This window comes from Chiroxiphia lanceolata, chromosome 3 (genome assembly GCF_009829145.1).
Source record: "Chiroxiphia lanceolata isolate bChiLan1 chromosome 3, bChiLan1.pri, whole genome shotgun sequence".
NCBI classification, from domain to species: domain Eukaryota; kingdom Metazoa; phylum Chordata; class Aves; order Passeriformes; family Pipridae; genus Chiroxiphia; species Chiroxiphia lanceolata.
In genome coordinates, this window is record NC_045639.1 from 74355879 (window position 1) to 74379653 (window position 23775).

At 39.2% G+C, this 23775-nt stretch overlaps 1 protein-coding gene across 1 annotated transcript in view; it reads left to right on the top strand.

Moving 5' to 3' along the window:
- Positions 1 to 1140: 1140 nt before the first annotated feature.
- ASCC3 (activating signal cointegrator 1 complex subunit 3) overlaps positions 1141 to 23775 on the top strand; it is a 263938-nt gene continuing 241303 nt past the window's right edge. The window contains 3 exon segments of the mRNA XM_032682586.1: positions 1141 to 1161; positions 20331 to 20474; positions 21190 to 21340. Coding sequence (XP_032538477.1) covers positions 20385 to 20474; positions 21190 to 21340 — 241 coding nt within the window. The 5' untranslated portion in view covers positions 1141 to 1161; positions 20331 to 20384.

The following is a 23775-nucleotide window of genomic DNA, read 5'->3' on the forward strand; positions in this document are numbered from 1 at the left end:
GTGCTAAAAAAGTTCCCTCTTTTTTAGCATGGGATGGAGCATGTTTCTTTTTTTCTTGGAAGTGTGCTGTCGAACATCACCAACTGTACAATACATACACCGGCACCTACATCCATGCACGAGTGTTTGCCTTCTTTTAGATGAGCTGAACACTTGCTTAAATTGCAGAGATGGAAGCAGTTCAGTGATCTGCGGAGGTCATGCTCTTACATGCTTGGTAAGACCAAACGTAACACACTTGAAAAGACAGAAGTCATAAATAATCACCTGAATGCTAACAACTGTCCCAGTATATCTGAAGATGGATACCCAAGCACTCTAGAGTGAGTGTTTTTCCCTTGCAAGTTGGTTTTGCCCTAAAATTGTCTGACACTGCTTATTCTTCTTTCCCCCTCTCTATGCACATCTTCGTCTTTGGCATCATTTTATTACAGTGCTTTTGGATTTGAAGCCCCATTGCTCAGGAACACACAAAACTGGATCAGTAAGTGTGGAAAAGCTCTTAAGGCACATGCTTATGTATATCTTTGGCAAGAATTAAGTGTGTGACAGTGGCTGAGCTCCTAAAGAGCACTAAGGGCTGATGGCCACGGACACCATATCTGGGAAAGCCCAGGGCACTGATAGAGGAGAACCAAGTCCTATGAGGAAGGAGTGGCTGAGAGCTGGGGTTGTTTAGCGTGGAGGAGGTTCAGAGATGACCTTATCACTCTCTACAACTACCTGAAAGGAGGTTGTAGCCAGGCAGGGGTTGGTCTCTTCTCCCAGGCAACTAGTGACAGGACAAGAGGAAATGGCCTCAAGCTGCGCCAGAGGAAGTTCAGGAAGAACTTCTTCACTGAGTTGTTAAACACTTGAATGGGCTGCCCAGGGAGGTGGTGGAGTCACCATCCCTGGAGGTGTTTAAGGAAAGACTGGACGTGGCACTTGGCGCCATGGTCTAGTTCACAGGGTGGTGTTCGGTCATAGGTTGGACCCGATGATCTCAAGAGTTCTTTGCAATCTGATCCTGTGATTCTGTGAAATGCTGCCGGGAGCTGCCTCCAGGCTGTATCTGACCACGCAGGGAATAACTGGCGCGGGCGCAGCAGCCGCGGCACCCCCGAGAGAGCCACGTTTTGTCTGCTCAGAGAGGGCGGCGGGGGCGAGCCTGGAGGCGAGGTAGGCCTCTGCACGGCGCGGGGGCTGAGCGGCGCGGAGAGCCTGGGCGGGGGCAGTGCCACTGGCATGGGGGCAGTGGTACTAGCACAGGCACAGGGATAAGCACAGCCCAGGCGATGGAGCCCCGCGGGCCGTCCCGGACACCGCCCCGCCTGCTCGCTGTACGGCAGTGTCGCGCCGCGCCGGCTGTTGGCGGCAGCGGACCCGGCGGAGCCGTAAGGCAAGTGCGCGGCGGGCGGGGGTCGGGCGGCGCGGCGGGCGCGGCCAGGGGGTGCCGGGGGCTGGGGGGGGCGGCCCCGGCTGCGGGCGGGGCTCGGTGCCCTCCGGCGGGCGGGGGGAACGTTGCTCTGCGCGGCGGCTGGCGCGGGGCCGCGGTCTGGCTCCCCCCGGTAAGGGGCGGGAGTGCCGGGCCCGGCGGGCAGGCCCTGCCCGGTGCCACGCGGGAGCCCCGGGCCGGCGGCGGGGACGGGACTCGCAGTGCCCCCGCTGTGCCCACCGCGCTCCGCGCCGCGTGGTGCAAGGTCGCTCCGGAGGGCCCGGTGCCGGGTGCTCTCCGTGCGCCTGCTGGGCTTGGCCACGGTGCGCTCGTGGAAACGGGAACGGCCGGGGGGGAAACGCATGGGTGTCGAACGTACTTCCAGTGCTTACCAGGGCTATTAGTAAATGTAGGGAACTAGAAATGAAGAATGAAAAAACCAACACGTGGTCATGTAGAACGTTTCTACCTTTCTAACCCTGCTTACTTCGTTTCGGTTCCTGGTGGTGAACTGACAGCTGTGCTAATAAACCATGACAATCTAAGGCTTGCACCAGAGGTGCTTAAGGAGTGTGTATCGTGTTGGAGTTCAAATAATACCTTTGATAAGAACCTTTTACGAGTTCTGAGTTCAGATTTTGTTATTGTTTTTAATGGATTAACATTTGTGTAGATCCTCCAAGTCTTCTGGCTTTTTAAGCAACTGAAAAGCAGTGCTACTGAAATGGAACTGGTAGCCTTAATTTTTGCAGAGAAGAGATCTAATAGTCAAGCTTAGTTACTTTACTGAGGATAGACTTGACTTGAGTTTAGTTAATGAGTAGGAAAAATATTGGAAGTTCCAGGAAATTGCAACAAAGGTTGCATATGTCCACGTGGTAGATTGCAGAGATAAACTTTTAGGAGGAAGAAAACCAAACCAACCATCAGTTCAGATGCAAACAGGCCTTCCTGTGAAGACAGCATTGACACCACCAGTGAGGTGGTGTGTCTTATTAAACACATGCTGGTTTTCAGCAGATTAATTTCCTTTGGATCTGACTTGCTTCTGGCCACAGCAGAGTAAACTTGCATCATCTTAGAGTTACGTGTGTAGGTATTTGGAGAAACTCTCTTCCCATTTATGTGGGAATAGAGACCAACTCCCAACTAGGCCTTTATGCATTGTAGAAACTAGTTTAAGTGTTAGACCTCAGTTTTCTCTAAAAGCTAGGACTTCGGAAGAGTTGACGTCACTGATTCCACTGAATCAGAGAGAACTGCCAAATGACAATATTTTCTGATAGTTCTGTGTGTATGGAACATGCTTTGAACTAAACCTGAAGCTCCTGGAGTGGGTCCAGGGGAGGGCTATGAAGATGATTAAGGGGAAGGAGCATCTCCTGAGAAGCAGCCGGTAGCGTTGGGCCTGTTCAATCTTGAGAAGAGACAACTTGAGAGGGGATCTCATAAATGTTTATGAGTATCTGAAGGGAGGGTGTCAAGAGGATGGAACCAGGCTCTTCTAAGTGATGCCAAGCAATAGGACAAGAGACAGTGAGCAGAAAATGATGCACAGGAAGTTCCACCTGTACCCGAGGAAGAACTTCACTGTGTGGGTGACTGTGCACTGGAACAGATTGCCCAGAGGGTTTGTGGAGTCTTCCTTACTGGACATACACAAGAACTGCCTTCACTGTGCAGTTTGCTTTAGGACAACTCTGCTTGAGCAGAGAGGTTGGACCACATGATCCACTGGGGCCCCTTTCAACCCTCTGATCATGTGATTTTGTGATTCTTGAGTAGGCTTTCTGTTAAAGAGGACTACACACTGTTCTTTTTCACCCCTTTGTTTTCTTCTTGTTCTTTCCTTTCTACAGCTAACATGTATGTATTTGAAATACAATACCTATACAACCTGAATTTGTTGTGTGTTTCTTTGTTGGTAATTACTTTACATTGTTGGTCATTTTTGTTATCCTCCACTGTATCCTTCTAGACTGGTATGTGTCTTTGTAGAGACAGGGTGTACAACAAAGACAGCGGTACTCTAATGGAGTCTTTAATACTGATTAGTGGAAAGGACAACTTGGTATATTTTAGTGCCTCACTCTTGTATTTAAATATTAAATGTTTCCTGTCTTTCCATGTCCATATTTTCATTGTTACAAATGATGTGATGATTGTCACTTGCTATAGTCTGTAGATGAGTTTCTGCAGAACTACAACTAATGTGTTGTTTCTTTGTATCCTCTGTTTTTGTGGTTTCTTACCTTGCTTATCATATGTTTTACTGTTCATGTTGGATATGGTTCTTTAAAGATAATTGTAATTTGACCCCTAAAATAGTTGCAGTCTCTTGCTTCTCAGTATCATTTACAGTTTTGTTAAGTGCAGTATTAATTCTGTTTTCAGTAAGAACATTTATACTTGAAAAATCTTTTTTTACAAGGTTATGAGAAAATTTGTTTTTCATAAAGTACCAGTGTATGTTTCTGCAGGTTTGTGTTGAGCTACAACACTTCCTCTGAAAAATGTTATCCTTTATAAATACTGAACTGAGCTCAGGCTGGTCCATGTTATTCCTGTGTGTTTCATTCCTCTTGTCTTACATAGTCATAGGAGCTGCTGTTGGAGTGTGGAGGTGGTTGGGGGAAGGGCAGACACATGTTGTCTTTTACTGGTTAGTTACAATATAAGGTTTATTTGAAAGCTTTAAATTTGGAATTAATTCTAGCGCATATTAGTGTTTTGACTGCTGAACAGGTTTCTTTCTCCCTTCTACAAAAATTTCCCCATAGAAAATTGAGTTCCCATTACTCCAAATAACAGCATAGTGTTTTCTTGGTAAATTGTTTATAGTAACAATTGCTGAAATTGGTCTTGAGCACTTTCTAGCCTACACATTTTCTTAAACTGAATTACACTTTAATGTTTGAAGAAAGAACTGAAACCAGAATCTACTCTCTAGTTTAGACAAACTTATCTAATCAAAAGCAGTTTAACAAATTACCTATAAAATGTAGTTGGAAGTTGTTAGAAATATGATAGCTGATGTCTGAGCTAAAAAGAGAAGAAACCAAGGGTAGGACCCACAAATGGGTTGAGGGACATTAGGCTCCTAAATCCCAAACTGTAATCCTCAGAATTTCTATTGTCATCTCACCTATAGCTCTGTTTTCAAACAAAATGTTTGTCTAGTCTCTCCTGCAGCAGCCAGTAGCAGATGCTTAGGTGATGTACTGAGAAGAAATGGGAAACAAATCCAATTATACCTTCACTTTCATATTACCTTTCAGTAGTCAGTGATTTAAACAACTGATTATCAGCTTTTAAGCTGTTGAGTTCAGTAGCTACCAAGGCATTTGATTTCCATTAATTCATCTAAGCATACTTGAACTTTTAGTCTTTTTGCCATCCTGTGGCAATGAATTCCCAAATTTAATTATGTTCTACACAGGAAAGGCATTCAATTTGGTATTATTTTCACCTTACTATTGAGTTTTATCATGTACCTCTTTATTCCTACATTATGAGCAATAGTCAGTCACTCTATATGTACCCATTCTTGCTTTCTAAACACCTCATCACATCACAGAAAGGAGCAATTTTGTGTTTATTTCAAGCACAGTCCCTAAGGGGATCTACAGTCAGAGCATTCTTTATGCTTATCTCTCTCTGAGGAATTGAATCACCTCTGCACAAAGGCAATACAAGTACATTCCTATACTAGGTTTAGGAGTTAACTTTCATCGTATTTGCAGTGCTTGAGAAATGCCGCTAAAACAATATTGATAAATAACGCACCAATGTTTTGGCTGCTGCTGGTCTGCACAGCATCAAGGCTTTTTTTCTCCCACTCTGCCTGCCCAGCAGAGTGTGCTCGGGGTGGGCAAGAAGTTGCGTGGGGACACAGCTTGGATAGTAAACCTAAACTGGCTGGTGGGATATACTGTACTGTGTATTGACATGCTCAGAAATAAAAACAGAGGTAGAGGAAGAAGAAAGGGTGTTTTTTTGCTTCCATGGTGTCTATTGTTTGGAGGTTGGTAAAGTGGAGTTTGGGGCATTAGTCAGCCTGTCGGATGTGGTGAACTTTTGTTTCCTTCACTTGTGCAATATTTTTCCTTCTCTATTAAACTCATCTCTATCTCAACTTGTAAGTTTTTGTCTTTTCTTCCTATTTTCTGCCCTGTTCCACTGGAGTGGGGCGGGGTGGGTGGTGGTGGTGAGCAAGCACCTGCATAGCTGCTGGCTGGGATCAACCCACCCCAACACTGCACAGGCACCTAAAGTGTGCTGGAAGGAAGCAATAGCAGCACACTGTGGTTCTGTTGTAACAGTGCTCACTGAATTAACCAGCGGTGTGAAAGATCCCTATGCCCAGTATTTCTTGAGGTTATTCTAGTCACTTGGTATAGATATTCCTCTTGAAATTGTACACAACTTTGTATAGTTCAATGAATATCCACTAGACTAGAGAGAAGCCAAGAAAGACTTGATTAGGCTATGGTTGCAATGCTGGACTGCTTGGGTATTTACCAGTTTGTACTTGCTGAGAGGGCAGGTGGTGTTTTCTGTGTTCTACTCAGTACATTGACAGGTGGACTAGAGTTTGGTGGCCAGCCTGTCACCGAGTGCATCTCTCAGATGCAAATTAAAACTCATGTTCTTTTTCTGTCTTATTAAGTCTTGTGGATGCTGCAGAAGAATAACTTTAAAAGGAAGGTGGAGAATATTTTACCTGACTGATATTTAGGGAGAGAAAAGTTGCTAGATCTCCCCTTGTACGTGGAGCTTATGGATATGGATTATACACCTCCCTAGCTTTTCCCAGCATAAGGCATGTATTTACTCTGAGCCATCTGCTACTCCTGCTTGCCCAAAGGCACGTTGGATGTTTGGCCTGAAAAATAGACTGAATCTGATATTACAGGCCTGAATCTTAATAATAAACAGGTCATACAGTAAGAATAGATGATTATGGAATGATGGGTTGGTGATTGAAGCATTTGTCAGGTAAATTTGAGTTTTGCAGCTGTAAATTGGATTCTGAGAAAATTGTGAGAATAAGTAGATAACTTCGTACAGACTATTTTGTAAAACATAGATGGAAACATTTATGTCTAAGTCAACCACTCCTTTCTTTGAAACTCTTGAGGGCTGCTGAGCTGATTGGCTCAGTGAGTTTGTGTTTGGAAACGATTCTGATGAATTTATTCAAGAAATAGGAAGGCATTATTCTTAGCTGCTGCTCTATGGTGGATCAAGTTGTTCAAAACACAAGTAGATGTGGCACTTTGTGATATGGTTTAGTGGTCATGGTGGTATTCAGTCAGAGATTGGACTTGATGAACTTGGGGGTATTTTCCAATCTTAATGATTATTCTAATTTGTCCTCTCCTTGAAAGATTAGGGAAGAGTAAAGAGGATCTCTGAAAGTCCGCTCTTCTGTTTCTTTTAATTATGTTATTTGTGGTGAGTTGACCCTGGCCAGTAGCCACATGCCCCCCATAGCCTCTCACTGAGTGTTTAACAGTTGCTTGACAAGACAAACACCATAAACATGGATATGTGTTCTTGTTCCCCACATACCTTGCTTCTCTTTTCACTGAGTTTTTATTGCTGAGTATGACATCATATGGTACAAATCTATGTTACCTCTGAAGCATGAATATAAATAAAATGCTTGTCTATATAATTTTCTTGTTAGCATAGCTTTTTTTTTTTTCTGGGGAGTCTTTAAGTTGATTCTGTTAGTCTGAGCAGTTTGCATATGTGCCTTGCTAAATACTCATGATACTTGTTCAAAGGCTTTAAAGTGTTAAACAGGAGATTCTTGTGTAATATGTACGTATTTCTTATCTTACAGTAAGATTTTTCTAAAATATGTTTTAAGAAATTTTACATACATTCTAACAGAATATGACTATGAATCTAGAAATCCAACCATTTAAAAAAATGCACAGCTGGACGAATCCTGTTTTAACCTCTTCAGATCACTAGAGACATAATGGGGCTATTTTCATTTTTATTATATCAGCCAAGAATAGTAATATATTATGCCTCAATTTTTGTTCTTCCCATTTTCTTATGTAATAATCACACATGTTTACAAGCTTTGAAAAGATGATTAGGGGTTTCCTCACTGTAGGAAACCACACAGGTGTCTTTCTCAAAGTATCCTCTTGCATGTATGCCCATCCTTATAGGCAATCAGTCCAGGGAGGGTGGGCAGCAGCTGTTAGTTTTGACTCTAATTTGCACTCATTGTAGCATGGCAGAAATGCAACACTATCCTTTTTTTTTTTTTTTTACATTCCAATTCTAAACTGTAATAATGATAAATTATCAATTAGAAAGCTGTTACTTGCTGGTCATCAAATAGCCGATGTGCTGTGTGGAATGTGAGCTCTGAAGAGAAGACCAGGGCCTCTGCCTCTAATAATATTATTTTATGGGACTGTGTATCCATTCGTTAGTTCAGTGTTGTTTAAATGTATTTATAATTAACTTTTTTTTCTTGGTAGAAGGGCCTCTACCTTGAGATATGCATGTTTTCAGGCTATAGGGATATACTCTAAAAGGTACTCCTTGCATTTTTTTAATAAATTTTTACGGTGAAATTTTGGCTGGGTTTTTTTGTCTCTACATCCTTACGGTGTTAAATAATATTTAAGCCAAATCAAAAGTGGACAGTTGTCTGCCCTGGACAGTTTCTTTACAACTCTCTTTGCAGGGTAGGAGGTATTGTTACCTCCAGGCAGTAAGAGGAAGTTCTGAAGGGAGAGGCATCCCCAAAGGTACCTGGAAGGTCAGCATGATTTGGGCTGTGCTTTCAGTGCTTCCTCAACTGGAAAAGCTTGTCTTGATAGGTTGATTTTTGGGAATCTGTGTGCATCTTCACTGCTCTTCAATATTTGACCATGTTATGTCAGTGAGCTGTATTATGGATGTGCCTCTGTTTGCTTTTCTGATAGGAAATACAAACTTTTTTAGCCATTGAGCTGGACTGAACCTTCAGTGTGCTGTGACATGGATCCAGTAAGAATAAAACGACTGCTAAACCATGAGAGGTTCATTCATGTGGATGTACCTTTGGAGAAGTTTTTATATAAGCTGACAGATACTTTTAGGAAGAGCACTGGAAAGACTGAGGGGTAGCATAGTTATAGCAAATAAATATATTTGTCTTATAAAAGACATTTGTCATCTGCAGAGATGATTGGTAAATCCTCTCACTTAGAGAATGAGCTAGAAGTCACTTTGAAAGAGAAGGCATGTCAGATTTCATGTTACCTGTTTTTTGCAGCAAGCAGTAATAAGCTGTCCAGTAATTGATACCCCCTCAAAATACGAAAGTGTGGTCAGAAAACAAAATTGGTAGAATTTGTCTGTTTTGTGTTGTGTAGATCTGTATGTTTTGTATCTACCTTAAAAGTTTGGGGATATGGGAAAAATTATCCTGCTTATTTTGTATTCCCAGAGAGTTTTGTTAAAAATCTTGACATTCTCTGTATTCCTAAATCATGACGTTTCTCAGGAAATTAGGAGTTACTGGGGACTGAGAGTCTTTGGCAGTTTGGTACTGCCACATTGGTAAGAAAAGCCGAGGTAGACTTCTAGGAGTAAGTTTAGAAAGACTGAGGAATAGCAGTGCCAAAATCTACTTAAACTTAGCAAAGCTTAAGTATGTGTATTAAACATATTGATCCAGGTCTTAAATGCAGCAGCCTAACAGCTAAAATTCAGGGGATACTTATCTGTGACATTTTATTAGCATTATCTTAGTATATTCAAAATTAAAACACTTATTAGAGAGAAGAATTTTGAATGAAATGCACTGCTTTTAGCTCCCCGTTGCTGTGTATTATTGGGAAGATACTAACTAGAGAGTTTTCTGCAAACTGTCATGACTTTCTGACTCCTTCCCTGCTCAAAAACTATGATAAATATCAAACAAAATAACGAATGGTAGAAAAGCATAAAGGATGTTTTTTAGAAAATACTACAAACATTAATATAAAAATTAAATGAATGCAATAAACCTGAATGTTGTTAAATACAGCAAACACTTAAAATTACACAATACACTTTTATTATTTTAATGAAATTGGTGCATTTGTGTGGACGATGACATCACGTTGTTCCTATTTTTATGTAATGGGTCATTTTCCACAAATTTCTTTATTATTTATTGCAACCATTGATAAAAATTCTTACTCTCTCAAAAGCTGTTGGAAATAGGATGAGCTTATTTATAGCTGATAATTTTGGGAACTTTTCCTTTAGTGATAGCCAGAGTTGGCCAGAACCTGTGTTTCTTTTTGAAGGGTATTTCCATACTTTTAGTACGTGACAATTAAATTAGTTTTCTTGTATGTTACTAGAAGTACCGTAGAATCTACAGCTTCTTTCCAAACTGGTCCAAAACTATGCATATTTCTGTTCTGAAAAATAATTCTGTAGTTTATTTTTAAGCACTTGCAGCATTTTTTTTTCAGGTTGCATTACCATATTATTACCAGTATTATCAATAAAATTGCTTAATGCAAAAAAATTTAATATTTCCTCTAAATGAGAAATCCTGCTTCAGTGCTTTTATAGCTGATTGAAACCCTATTTTGAATGAAATTGGAGTTAATTATGAAGGATAATAATGGTATTGAGTGGATAATAAACATCTAGTTATTTAGAACTGGGAGATAATACAGTTTGAGGCATTTGTTTAGTTGTCTGTAAATCTGGTAAGTGATTTGTGTGCTTGAACACATCCCAGTTGGGAATTTAAAAACTTCATAGAATTAGACCTTGTATTCAGCTACTGTTTCAGAGGATGTAGACATTTCACAGGGCCTGTGTCACATGTACTGTTCCATGCAAATATCTTTGCTGCTATAAAGGGTCTCAAAGGCCACTAGACACTGTGTTTAGAGGCTAAGTCCCCATTACGATCCGGTTATTAAAGTTGTTAGAAATGCCTCTGCCTGAATTAAGGTACAAATGAGACCAGATGCCAAAGTCAATAGTATTGGTTTTATTTAATAGTAAATGTAAGGCAGTGAAAGAGAGAGAGAAAGGAAGAAGAAAAGGAAGGAGGGGAAGAAAGAAAGTGACAGAGAAAGATTAAAACAGAAGATGTATCACCACTCTGTGTAACCCTGTGGCATCCCTTTGGTCAGGTTCTGGTCTTCTTGGTGGTGGAGGTCCCACAAAACATGGAGTCCAGTGGATTAATATATGTTCAAGAAATGCCAGGCACCTCCCCTGGGGTTGGGGGGGGAGTCTTTTGTGACAGGCTCTGGATTTATTACCTCACTTGGATCACATGCAGTCCTCTGGTGGAGGAAGGCCTCAGGAATGAGTCGAGGGGCGCTTTGGAGGTCTTTGATGGTTGATGACCCTTCTCAACTGCCTCTCACGTCAATGTCCGGTGTGTACGTGGGCTTTCCGGAGGGGGGGCGTTACTCCTTTGGTTTGGTGTGGAGAGATTTCACCATCACACCCTCAAAACCCTTCTCCTCCACCACCCTCTGAGCCCATCTAGAGCTGATTCTTAACACATATACATTCTTCTTTCCCGAGCCTTGTTTACTTCTCCTCAGACTTGAGATGATTAGACAACAATCTTATCTCAAGTCCCCTTCACAGTCCAAATTCCAGTCAGGCTTAGGTGGTCGAAGACAGGGAGTTGCTTCCTTGTAATTTGACAAAAAGTCTTCCTAGGATTTTGACAATGTTGAAGACATTACTGACATTTCAGTCCATCACAGTCCCACAAAGGTGTCTACCATAAGGGAAGCTTGAATCTTCCTGCATGATTCAGGCGCGGGCTTCAGAAATGTTCCCACATGGTTGGTTTTCTATCCAAAATATCAGCTGGTTTTGAAGAGAAAAATGTCAATGCACATGCCTAAATGCCCTGAAAGAAATGGGCACTAGGCTTTGTATGGTACTTCTCTGCCTATAAGCGCAGTAGTGTCTGCCTATGTATGTGTTGTAAACATAGCCGCAGTAGACAAGTGAAGTACTGTCAAGTTACATGGGTATGAATTTGTGGAGTTCTTGGGGTCAGTATTCAGAATGCACATTTTCTTGTACAGATTCCCTGGTGAGATGACTGGGCTGCGTGTTGGGGATCAAGATGAAAATAGTAGACCTTCTAATAAATAATTTGTCAGATTTATTCTCTAATGGAGCTGAAGGCTTTGTTTCTGCTTTCCAGTCTTGTTCCCAGTGGTTTAGGAGCTTGACCTTAGACCTGACTAAAAGCAGCCTTAAGCTTATTACTTTTAAGATTAGTCTAGGCAAAGTAGACAAACTTTGGAGTATGTGTAGGGGTTTGTATCTCCAATTATGCTTCAGGACTAGAAACTTTCCTCTTCACTGCCTCCTAAGGTTCAAGGGCAGGTGTTAGTGCTGAGCTTTCAGGAATAGTTCCCTCCATCAGGCACAAATGAATGTTGTTTTTGCAAGAAGCAGTGGCAAAAAACCCTGTTCTTTAGCTCTCAGTTTGATTTGGTCATATGCTCCAGACTAATTCAAAGTGTAGTTTTAGGACTGAATATTTTAGTGCTGTAAAAGTGGAGATGGGAGGGGGCATTGGAAAGGAGAAAGCTTGATATGAAATATAAAATAATGTATTTGGTTATTTCCTTCTGTGAAGAATTCCAAAGCAGAACTGGCTAAATTATGATTAAGATGTACCTACCATGAACAGTATGACTTATATATTCGAATTGTAGTAGTTGAATCCACGATTTGCTGTTTTGCTTTTTGAGGTATGCATCTGTTAAATAAATCTCTCCTTTTGGTCTTACTAATTTTATGCTTCTGAAGAAGCTAGAAGGTATAGCAGAATTGCTTTCCTTCTTTTAGTCCCATTTCCCTGGAAGAGTCCTTTGTACTTTGTTTTCTTCTGTGTACCAAACATAAACATTTCTCAAAATAAAAAGCAGAACCTGATCTTAGTTGTACACCCAACTAATAAGCCACACATAATGTATCTTGTCTTTGGATATCTAATTATTCAGTAAACTTTGCTTGCTTTCTTCACCTTTAGTATCCCAACAGCGCATGCTGAAGCTGATGCTCTGCTTGATAATTCCTCCCATTCATCTGCCTTAGTTGCATAAAGGTGCTCACATGGGTTTGTATAGATAGTATTTAAGAAATCTTTCTCGAAGAGCTGTACTGTGATGATTTTTACCTCTTGCACAATCAAGTTACACTTAAATACTTCTTGTATAGTACCAATAGCTGTATCTTCACAAGAATGTTTTTCAGTATAATTTTTTTCTGGTTATGGCTTTTCTTAGATTGCTGAAGGATTTTGACACATAGACACACCCATTCTCTCCTTTTATGTAATTTAAGGTCAGTTCACACACAGAGATCAATTTCACTTTTAAATTGAAGTGGTAGGGAGTCCACCTTCTGAAGTTCTGAAAGGGCTAATGCACCTTCTCCTGGGACAAGGTGAGAGGATGGATGATCAAACAGACCGTGGCACGGTTTAGAAGCAGCACTAGAATAGGAAAGCTTGTTTCAGTAAATTTCCTTGTGGCCACTTTCAGACCTTTTTGTGGTCTTTGGCCTGGTAATCAAATGTGCAAGTACAATTAAGCCCCGTTGGTGGTAATATTGTGAGTCTGCTCAAAACCAAAAGATGTGTACCAGAGATGGAAAAGCAGACGAATACCTGTTGACAACTACAAGGACGTCACCAGCGCACACCGAGATGCGGTTAGAAAACAAAAGCTTAGCTCAAATTGAAACTGGCCATAGATGTCAAAAACTACAAGAATGGTTCTTCAGGTATGTAAAAAACAAACAGAAACAGAAGGAAAATATCCTGCTGTCTAACAGGAGAGGTGAATTAGTCACCAACAATGCTGAAAAGACAGAGGCTCTCAACACTTTTACCTTTGTCTTCACCAGCACTGTTGAGCCCCAGGCCTTGGGAAAAAAGCTCGAGGTAGATGCAAGCACAAATCCGCCATCACTAAAGGAAGAGCTGGTATCAATCCCCAGGGATCACTGTTGGGCCCAACTCTCCTTAGTGTCTTCATAAGTGATCTGGATGGTGGGATCAACTGTACCATGATGATGATACCAAACTGAGTGGAAGTCATAGAAGTTTGGATTGGAAGGGACTTTAAAGATCATCTAGTACTAACGTCTCTCCCTGCCATGAGCAGAGACATTTCCCACTAGACCAGGTTGCTCAGAGTCCCATCCGACCTGGACTTGAGCACTTCCAGGGATGCAGTATCCACTACTTCTCTGGACAACCTATTCCAGTGCCTCAAAGTAAAGAATTTCTTCTTAATATCCAATCTAAACCTACGCTCTTTCAGTTCAAAGCCAATACTCATTGTCCTATCATTACGTGCCCCTGTAAAAAGTCCCATCATTCTTGTAGTCTTCCTTTACTGGAAGGAAGTAATTAGGTCGCCCAGGCATCTTCTCTTTTCCAGGCCAAACAACCCCAATTCTCTTAGTCTTTACTCATAGGAAAGGTAGTCACCCAGTGGTACCTTTACAGTAATCCGGAGTTGTTCATTCCATTAAAATTTTATTGTGAATCTTTAGCAACAATTATAAGGAATCCTTTTACATTCTGAAGCTGAGTTGCAAAGAACTTGGCAATGCCATCTCTGTGGCCAGTAATTAACGTTGGGGGCTTTATCCTTTTATGTGCTCTATAAAAGGATAGGAGTGTGTTACAGAGACTTTTTCACTACCATCTGAACAGGTGCTCTAGCGTGCTTTTATCACAGCAGTTATGCCATTATGTGTTATGCATGTAGTATTACAGCAGCTATGTTTGCTGAAATGCATCCCACATCCTCTGAGCCATCCTCAGTGAGGTGCAATGTGCTACTTAGCTTTTATTAACTCAATGTTTTTTCTTTCTCTTGCTTATCCATTCTTTTTCATCCTCCCTTTACTTCCTTTGGACATGTACGTTCCTATTTACCTGCCATACACCTCCTACTTTTCCTGTAGTGACAAACCTTTCCGAAACAGAGTAAGATGAACCCCCTGGGGTTGTTTTCAACCTCTGTTGATGACATGGTGTGAAACAGAGAGGCACAGAGGGCCCTCTATTAAGCTTAAAGCAAAAACCAAACAAATGACACCCCCCCATCCTTATGCTTAGTGTTTAAATGAACATAAGTATTACGTATGTTGAAGTTAGAGATTCACTTATGGTACGTGTCCATATGTAAGGCAAGTCTTTAAGTTCCTTTTGCTTGGGATGCACTTTGTCTCTTGCTGCAGGGAATTAAAACATTAAGGCATAAAAATGCAGACATTTTTCAGTCTAACAGTTAGATTACATCTTACATTCTTCAAAAAGGAAGATGAGTTATTCTGAAAAAAGTATTTTTTTTTTCATTTTTTTTTCTTTTTTAAGAAACAACAGCCATCCTTAGTAACAATCTCAAAGCACATCTAAAATGAACACTTTATTGGGCCAAGCCATGTGTTTGGCATCACACCAAAACACTATTGGGTATAATTAGAAGAAATGCCTCTCCAGCTGATGCAAGCAGGAACAGTGTTAGGCAGCTGGTGTTTAATCACATGCGTGTGGCTGAGATTGTGACAGAATGTGAAAAGGGTTAATACTCTATTGAATGTGTGGCCTGTAATTCCTTTTTTTTTTCCCCAGGGTGTTTTTTTTGTTGTTGTTTTGTTTGTTGGATGTTGTTTTGTTTTGTTTTTTGTTTAGTGGCTTAGGTAATTAAAATCCTGAAATTGTCTGTTATGTGAATGATGGCACACAGAGGCACTGTTATGCCTCCTTGTTTTGCTGAAGCATTTGTTTGAAGTCTTGTATTCGCTAAGATGAATGTTGTGTGTCAGGAAGACACTGTTTCTTCCTGAGTACATATTCCTTAATCTTGCCATCACCCTTTCAAAGATTGACCCGGTCTTGACTGGAGATCAGCAATATTTGACCCAGACAACGTGAGAGAATACCAGTGTGATGTCTGGGCCTTTGAAATGTCTGAAATCATACAATTGTTACTACGTTATATAGCACTGCTTGTAAAGGTGCAAAATACAAGGTTGGAAAATACTGTTGTTGTAGTATCTTGCTTTGGCCTGCTGTTCATGATTAATGTCCCAAACATTATTAAACCACTGTTATCCCTAGCTATCAACTGTGATGGTAGATGCTGTGTTTGTACTGTTTACATCAAACGTACTTGGATAAGAGATTTAAGTGAATCTGATACAAATGTTATCATTGGTGTAAAATAGCTTTTAATGTAATGGGTTTATTTTTTTCATTAAAGTGTTTTCTTTAAAGTATTTTTTCTTTGGTGTGTACAATGTAGAAAGGGTACACACCAAACAGAACGTGGGGAGTGTTTATAACTACTGAATCTCATTTGTAAATGGCATATAAAGTTTATCTTTGTATTAATGAAACTGCTAAAGCTAATTGTAGCCATTCTAAAATGTGTTCATGTCACTAAAATTTGATACTTTGGGATTTATTTTTATTCCTCTTACATAACAGTGTAAAAAATAAAATATTCAGTGTGTGGATGTATTTAAAATGTCTTATTCTGTCCCTATGGTCTCGTTGCTTTTGTGTTTGATTTATATATATTTATAATATAAAAAGTTACTGTATTGTCCCTTTACTTTCTGTATAGCCATGTGGCTGTCATATCTTTTGACTTTTTAGTTTCCTTTTCATTTGAAATGTTTCCACTTTCTCAAGTGAAAATGAAAATGCTGTTTGATTCAAATACTTTGTGATCAATAGCAATTTGCTATTCATTGCCAATGTCTAAAGCCTCTTTTTCTTTATGATGTTCTTTGATTAGATTAGTTATTAGTAATAACTTCTTCAGGTTTTATAAATGAGAAGTTTATATAGACAGTAAGAAACTTGTTAATAGTTTAAAGAATTATAGGCAATATAGGCAAAACCTGGTAACATGACTTTATATTCCGTAAGCAGTTTAAACAAAATGACTGCTGTAAGGTTTTAAGGGACATTTAACAAGTCAAATATTAGAGACTACAGAAGCTGGTACTTTAGGGTAATGGAACTGCAGATTTTACCTGTGATTCTGTTAATGCTGTGTTATTCCATAATTTTAAGTAAAGAAAGATTTCTGTTCCTCTTGAACATTAAAGTACCATATCTTAGCAGTCACCTTCTCTTAGCTTCACTGGGCAGTTTGCTTGATTTGTTAGAGAGCATAAGAATTAAGTAAATTTCAAAAGGATGTTTGTTTGACCATAATCTGTGTAACATTTCAGTGGAGAAAGAAAGAGATGGTTCTGTTATTTGCTTATATTAAAACTATAGGAAGGCCAGGAACTGGAGGAAAATTTACGTAGTTGGTGAAAATATGAAGTGGAAAACTTCTCTGGCAGTGTTTGTTACCTTTGTGATATTGCTAGCATGGCTTTTTTTGTGTTTCACTTCAATGAATAAAAACCTGCTGAGATTATGATTCATGTTTACTTTAAAACAATAAACTTTGAATGGTTTCTTACCTAAACTCTCAGTATAATCTATGTTTATGTTTTACTTTCTCTAATAAAAAGCTTGAACTTAAAATCACACTTTCTTTTAAAAGAAGTAAAATAGGCTTTAAAAGCTACTGCCTCTCATCTTCACAGAGCTTTAGGTGGGTAGATACTGCACTTTGTGCTTTACAGAGGCTTGGTGGAAAGTTAAGAGTTTTTTAAAAGAGGCAGGAAATGTGAGAGTTCTAGGAATCATTAGCAGAACGGGCCCCAAAGTGTCCTTACTTGATTGGGTATGGAGGAGGAGAAGATACAATTTTACGATGTAAAGTTGGACTGATCTGCAGGTTGAGTTCCCATTCCAGTTGTCCTTCTACAAGCATGACTTAAGATGGTACCGTCTTAACACTTTTCTTCAGGGGTAATGAGCAGAATAATGGCAAAAATTTGTCTTCTGTATGTGGGCTGTGATAAACAGGATTTAATTGCCGCAACCATTTAGGTCCTTGTTCTCAAACCAGCAGATCTTAGCAGGATCATTTGGTAGTACAGATATTTCAGAGCTGTGGGCAAACAGATATATTTCTCTCAAATCTAAAGGAATTAGTTAACACTTACAGTGTCTGCAGAAAGACAAGCAGTAGCCGATCCACTCTAAAGGCAGTTGATGCAGGCAGGTATCTACATCAGCAGGCTTTATGTGAAGGCAGGTAACATACTTTTTTTTAAACAAATGTAAGCTTATGCTGCATCTCATAGGACCACATAATTTTTATCACAGAATGAGAGAATATGCTGTGTTCGAAGGGACCCATCACAATTATCAAGTCCAACTCCTGGCCCTGGGCAAAACACACCAAGGGTCACAGCATGTGCCTGAGAGTATCAACCAATGCTTCTTGAACTCTGTCAGGCTTGGTGCTATGACCACTTTCCTGGGGAGCCTGTTCCAGTGCCCAACCACCTTTGGATGAAGAACTTTTTTCTGATATCCAATCTAAACCTCCCCCAACTCACCTTCATGCTTATTCCTGGAGTCCCATCACTGGTCACAAGAGTGAAGAGATTGGTACTTTTTGACCTGGCTCTAATATGTTGTGGAATAATAGCCCAAGTTCATAAACTTTACCTTGTGTTTTGTGTTAACAGTGGAGTAATTGCACCTGTCCTGTGCAGGGCCAGGAGCTGAACTTGTTGATCCTTGTGGGTCCCTTCCAACTCGACATATTCTGTGATTCTATCCCCTGCTTTCTATTTGCTAGATGTTTTTATTTGCTTGTGATGTTCTGCTCAGAGTGGGTGTCATGGACCAGAAGTGAAGGGTATGTGTGAAGTTTGCCTATAAATGAGATGCAGAAGCCTTGGGTGACTGCTCTGCTAAACCAGCCCCCTCAGGGACCAGCAAGTTCTGAATGCACATAGGCAAGTGTGGAGCAGCATTTACTAGTATGAGATCAACTGTAGGGCTTCAGGGCTGTATTTGGCTCCTTGGCTATGCCTATGGTCAGGAGGGTGTGTCCTTACTTGTCCTCTGGAGTTCTAGGTTTTCTATTTCAGGAAGTATTAATAACTTGATGAACAAAGAAGAAAGAAACAGTTCTTTAAAATTCAGTTTCCTAACAAATGACCCTGCTGAAAATGCTTTAAAATCTCCTGCAGGTGTCTGTGAAAAGTGACCTTTTCATAAGCGGCTTCAAACTTTCATAAATTACTGTGCGTGTTATTTCAGAAAGGGCAGTTAAGTTAATAATATTACAATTATGTTGTTATATGTTTTTATAAAGGGCCATAACACTACAGAAAAAGTATTTGAGTGCAAGTATAAAATAAGTAGGCAAAATAGGGTGATCTTTAATAGCTAATGGCAATTCTGTCATTGGAACAGTATGAGAGTGATGTACCTTTTTTGTTGAGTTCAAACAAAAATGGTCAGGTTAGATTCCCTCAAAGCTTGGACACATTACTTCCCTTCTGTAATGGTGGCTGTAATGTTCACGGCCTGTTTTCACTAGGAGCAATGCTGGTATGAGTTATGTGTCATATATCCACTGAACATTTCAAAAGCTGCAGTGTTGTTTGGCTCTGTCTGCTTCTAGGCTTGAACATACCCTCTCTGTCCCCTTCACAGTTAAAGATTTTATATTTCCACATTTTGTAGCTTCATTTTTATAACATTTGTCTCCAAGATATCAACTGTTGTGGTAGCTTTTTTCCAAAAAGCATCTTAATGCGAGGTGGGAAAACAAGCAGACCTGACAAGTCAGTGACATTTCTCTGTTTGTGACTGGAACACTGCATCTGGATTTGCTTTTGTGCTGTATTGCAAAGCTGATAGCTAAAATACAAATGCAGTCATTAAATGAAGAAAAACTTTAAGAGTAATTGGATGAAAGGAGAGAGTTCTGTTGGAGGGGGAAGTAATTTTACTAACTCTGTTTTAAGTTCCTTAAATTCTGGTGGCCTGGCCGTTGGTCTTCAGGCATGGTAAGAATCATGCAGATCATTAGGTTTGTAATGATATCATTAATTGTTTTAAAAATAATCTAAATCTGTGTCTTATCTGCTACCATCAGAAAATGTAGCTGTGCGTTAGGGTTCATTAAACAATTCAGCTGTGGGCACCTTCTGAAATTAAATAACTTTGAGAATCATTTCAGTAAAAGGCTTGGAACAAGTACAATTTCAGATGGGTAACAGCTGTGTTTTGGTGTATAGATATGAGTCTGTTTCACAGAGGAAATAAAACTATGCTGAAATAGACTGTAGTCCTGAAGAGAGCTCTGCTCTAAGTGTGTGTGTGTGTTCCAGTTGTGAGATTAAAACACCTCTAGGCATACTTTTTTCAGTTTTCTGATAGCCCTTTTATTCTTTTTATCTCTTACAATAGTTCAGTGTTGTGCTATGATAATATTTTTTTCCTATCATAATTTTCTTGCCCTGTTTTGCTGGTTAAAAATGGCTAAGCACTTGTCAAGAAGGATGCCTTTCTCTGCATTAGCACTGGAGGCTGTTAATGACCTGAAAGCTCCCAGCGTGGACTGGCTCAGAGGAAGTCTTCCTGTAGGTTGTAATCTCTTACTGTTATTGGGAGCTAAGGTTCAGTTACATAGATTTCTCTATAATACTCGTGTTAGTGGTGCTAAAGGAATAATTTCCACTTTGCCTCATCGCTGGTAACTTTTAGTCTGGGAGGAGAGAGAAGAACCACCTCCTGAGTGACCTTTGCCTGTTACCATGTCTTGCCTGTGCTCTGTGCCTTTCACTTCCCTTCTATTGAATCTTGATTATTAGCATTTTGAGGTTTTTTTTAACTTAATTGAAGTTCCAGCCAAGTTCTGCTTGCTTGAAAAGGTCTTTCAGGTTTGTGATGTGAATTTGTATTTTTATAGCATCAATAAAGCCATGTTATTTGTTTGTTCTCATCTAGGTGCTTGAACTGGGATTTGATTTCTCATCCTATGGATCACTGAATGAGTAACAGATGGCCTTGCCTCGTCTTACAGGCGCTTTACGCTCCTTTTCAAATGTCACTAAACATGAGGATTACAGTGAAGAATTAGCTGACTTAGTGGTAAAACTTTTTTTCTCTTACAAAACATAATTATAGTAAGAATTGTTTGCTTTCTTCATTTGCATTTCTATTTCATAAGAGTGGGCAAGCAAAACTGGGCAGAGTGTGTTCCTGTGCGTTCCTTCATAGTGTCCTCACTCAAAGTCAAATTTGCTGTAGCTTTGTGATTTATACTAGGCCCTTAAAATCATGATGTGCCATATGGATAGGGTTGCTTGGCTGTGTTGGTACAGCCCTGTTAATTCATCTTTCAAGACATTGGGTAGGGCTGGTGTGCTTTTAGCTCTGAGCTCATGTAGAGCTAGGAAGCCAAACATTTCCTTTTTAATATTAAGTTCACTGAATTGAGGTACTTTTTTAATTTCCCATGAAATAATGCATTAAAACAGTGGATGCCTTGTGGGCATTCACAATGTGAAATGAGTTTAGAATCTTGGGAGCTGTAAATCTCTTGAAGTTGCAAGAGTTTGGCTTTATAGAGAATTTTGCTTTGGAAGAGTCAAGTAGTGAGAGAGTGTGTGTGCATTTGCATATCCTTCTTCGTTACACTCAGGAAAGAATCTAGAACAGGTAGCAGGAAAACTGCTTGCAATCATTGCTGTGTACTGACTGAATGCAGTTGGAAGGAGGTGTTTTTATCTGTGTCTAATTTTAAAGGAACCTTGATATAGTAATTTGAAATAAATAAAAAAGCTCAAATATTTTGCATTTTCAGACTAAAAGGTCAAAACTACAGGCACAGTTGCTGAAGTCTGATCTTACTTGGAAGAAGATAATAAAGTTCATTGACGACAATTTGGACAAAAAAGAACACCAAACTGTAAATGGTGATTTAAAAACTATATTACAAGCTGCAAAACAAATAGGTATGTTTTCATTATCCAGTAGTCTAATAATACACTGTTTTTTTTCAGAATGGGGGCGAGTTCAAGCTGCTTTCTGCCTGCATACTTTGCATATGGGTACAATTTTAGTTCTACCTTGACACCAGTTTTTACCCTGAAATATCTTTGAAACTCCAGTTAATCTAATATGCACATGGGTAATTTGGTCTTCTGGTTTATTTTAAGATATGATTCCATTGTGGATATTCATGTTTTTTGATAGCATTGTATTGAGGTGTGTGGTATGGTTTGTGATCCACAGTTACTAAGCAGAAACAATAGATTCTTTCGAAATGACAATACTCTGAGAAAAGAACAATCTTGGTGTTGTTTGCTTTAGTTCCATGTAATTGGTATAATGAAAAATTGGTCTGCTGCATAGCTGGATAAAAATATAAGAAATATTTTCTGCTTTAAGTATTTGGTGTTGAGGAGGGAAATAAACAATAAATTTCACTCATCTGGAATTAAACTTTTAAAACTGAAATACATTATGGCAAAGAAAGTGGAAGTGTGAACACATAGTTTTGATTGGAAAAGCTAAACCTAATTCAGCTTTTGCTTTTGGCAGAATTTAACTTCATCAGTCTTAAACTGAGCGCATAGCTCAAGCTCTTGCTGTCACATATTTAAGAATTTTTCATTTCAATCTCATAGGTATATTTTCCCCTTTTTTGATTATGTTTCAAGTATCTTGAATAGAACTCTAAGTGAAAAGACTGAGAGAATTAATATATATAAATATATTTGCCTGGTTTTGGAATTATAGAGCAGTTTTTTATCACAATACAAATGTTAACCTGGCACACTTACGTGTCTATTTCTTGACAGTTTTTTTTAAAATACCTAGTAAATTGTGAAAGAAACAAATATCTAAATACAGACTTTCAAAAAAGACTAGACAAGTTATTCATGTTCAACATGTAGTCATCTATTTTGCTGTACAGTTGCAGAATATGTCTGTTAAAGCTATTCATGGTTATAGTGGATATCACTTTAATGAGCCATCAGAAGTATAATTTTGAATATTTCTCAAATCACTAACAAAAATGTTTTAAACTTCTCTGGTGATACATGGGTTCTAAATTTTGCTTTGTGGTTCATTCCTTCCGTTTTAGTGATATACCTCTGTTGTTTTTACAAATTGGGTCTTTTTTTTTTTTTTTAATCCTCTTTTTTCTAATACAAGTAGTAGAGCTAGTGCTGTTAGTAGACTTTTAGCTTCTTCGGGCTGGAATTTAAGCATCTGGCTGCCTGTCTTTCTGCGACAGGCCTCTGGGAAGGGCCACCTCTTTGCCCCAAGCCAAGTACCTCTGCTTTAGGGCACAGATTTCAGCTGGCACTTTGAACACACAAGATTTGAGGGAAAGTCTTGCAAGATAGGGATTGAGTTTGCACCAACCATCAGTACCTAAAGTTAATAGGAAAAGCTGCAGTCTGTACTGATAATAGATACGTATTGATTGAGAAAGCTGTTTTAAATGTCTACTATGTACAGTTTAATCATAAGAGGTACTAGACTAAAATGTTCACTGGCAAACATATGATTATAAAGTTTGCAATGTAAAAAAGTAAGACCATATGTAGTATAGCAAGTAGGAAAAAAAATCCAGTGATGTAAAATAAGTTATAAACAAAATAAGTATTTGCCATTCTTTACTGCAAATGTTATCTATGAAAATAAATTGACAGATTTGTGTTTTCTGTATTAGTGACAGAAACAAGTATTAGCTGTGTGATTTTATATTCAATTATTTTTTTAAAAAATTTTAACTTTTTGCCAAAGATGACTGCAAAAACTTTTTAATTTCCATCTGCCCCCCTCAATTTTTAGTAGCAGGCCTAGCCAGTGTGGTAGGTAGGTAAAGCAAATTGAAAGACTTGAAAGTAATAGTGGTAAATTTTTGTTTGATGAAGTAGAGAAGACAAAACAAATGAAAACAGATGCATGATTATTTAGTTAGAACAAGTTAGAAAGAAACCATCAGCTTTGACGCTTCTGAATAAGCACGTATAATGTTATGCAGACACAAATCAGAATAGATTGCAGTGATTGAAGCACAAACTGAACTGACAGTAATGTTCTAACCACCATCATCAGAAATGTATAGTAGGGAAAGAGAAATTTTTACTTTAATTTCAAGGAAATTAAATCTCAGCCTAGGCAACAGATACTATATTATTGATTCACTTTATGGGGTAAATTTTGCTTAATGAAATGCTCTGATTGACATAAAACCAAAAAGAGTAGCTTCTAGTACTCCATCTTTTGCCATCTTGTCTGGCTCATTTTATTGAGATGGGAGGGGTAGTATTTTCTCAAGAGATGTTTCTACAAATAGGAGATGTTGATAATAAAGAAGAATTAGCACATAGTAAATCTAAGAGGTTTTTCTCAAAGCCTTCAATTGCTCTTC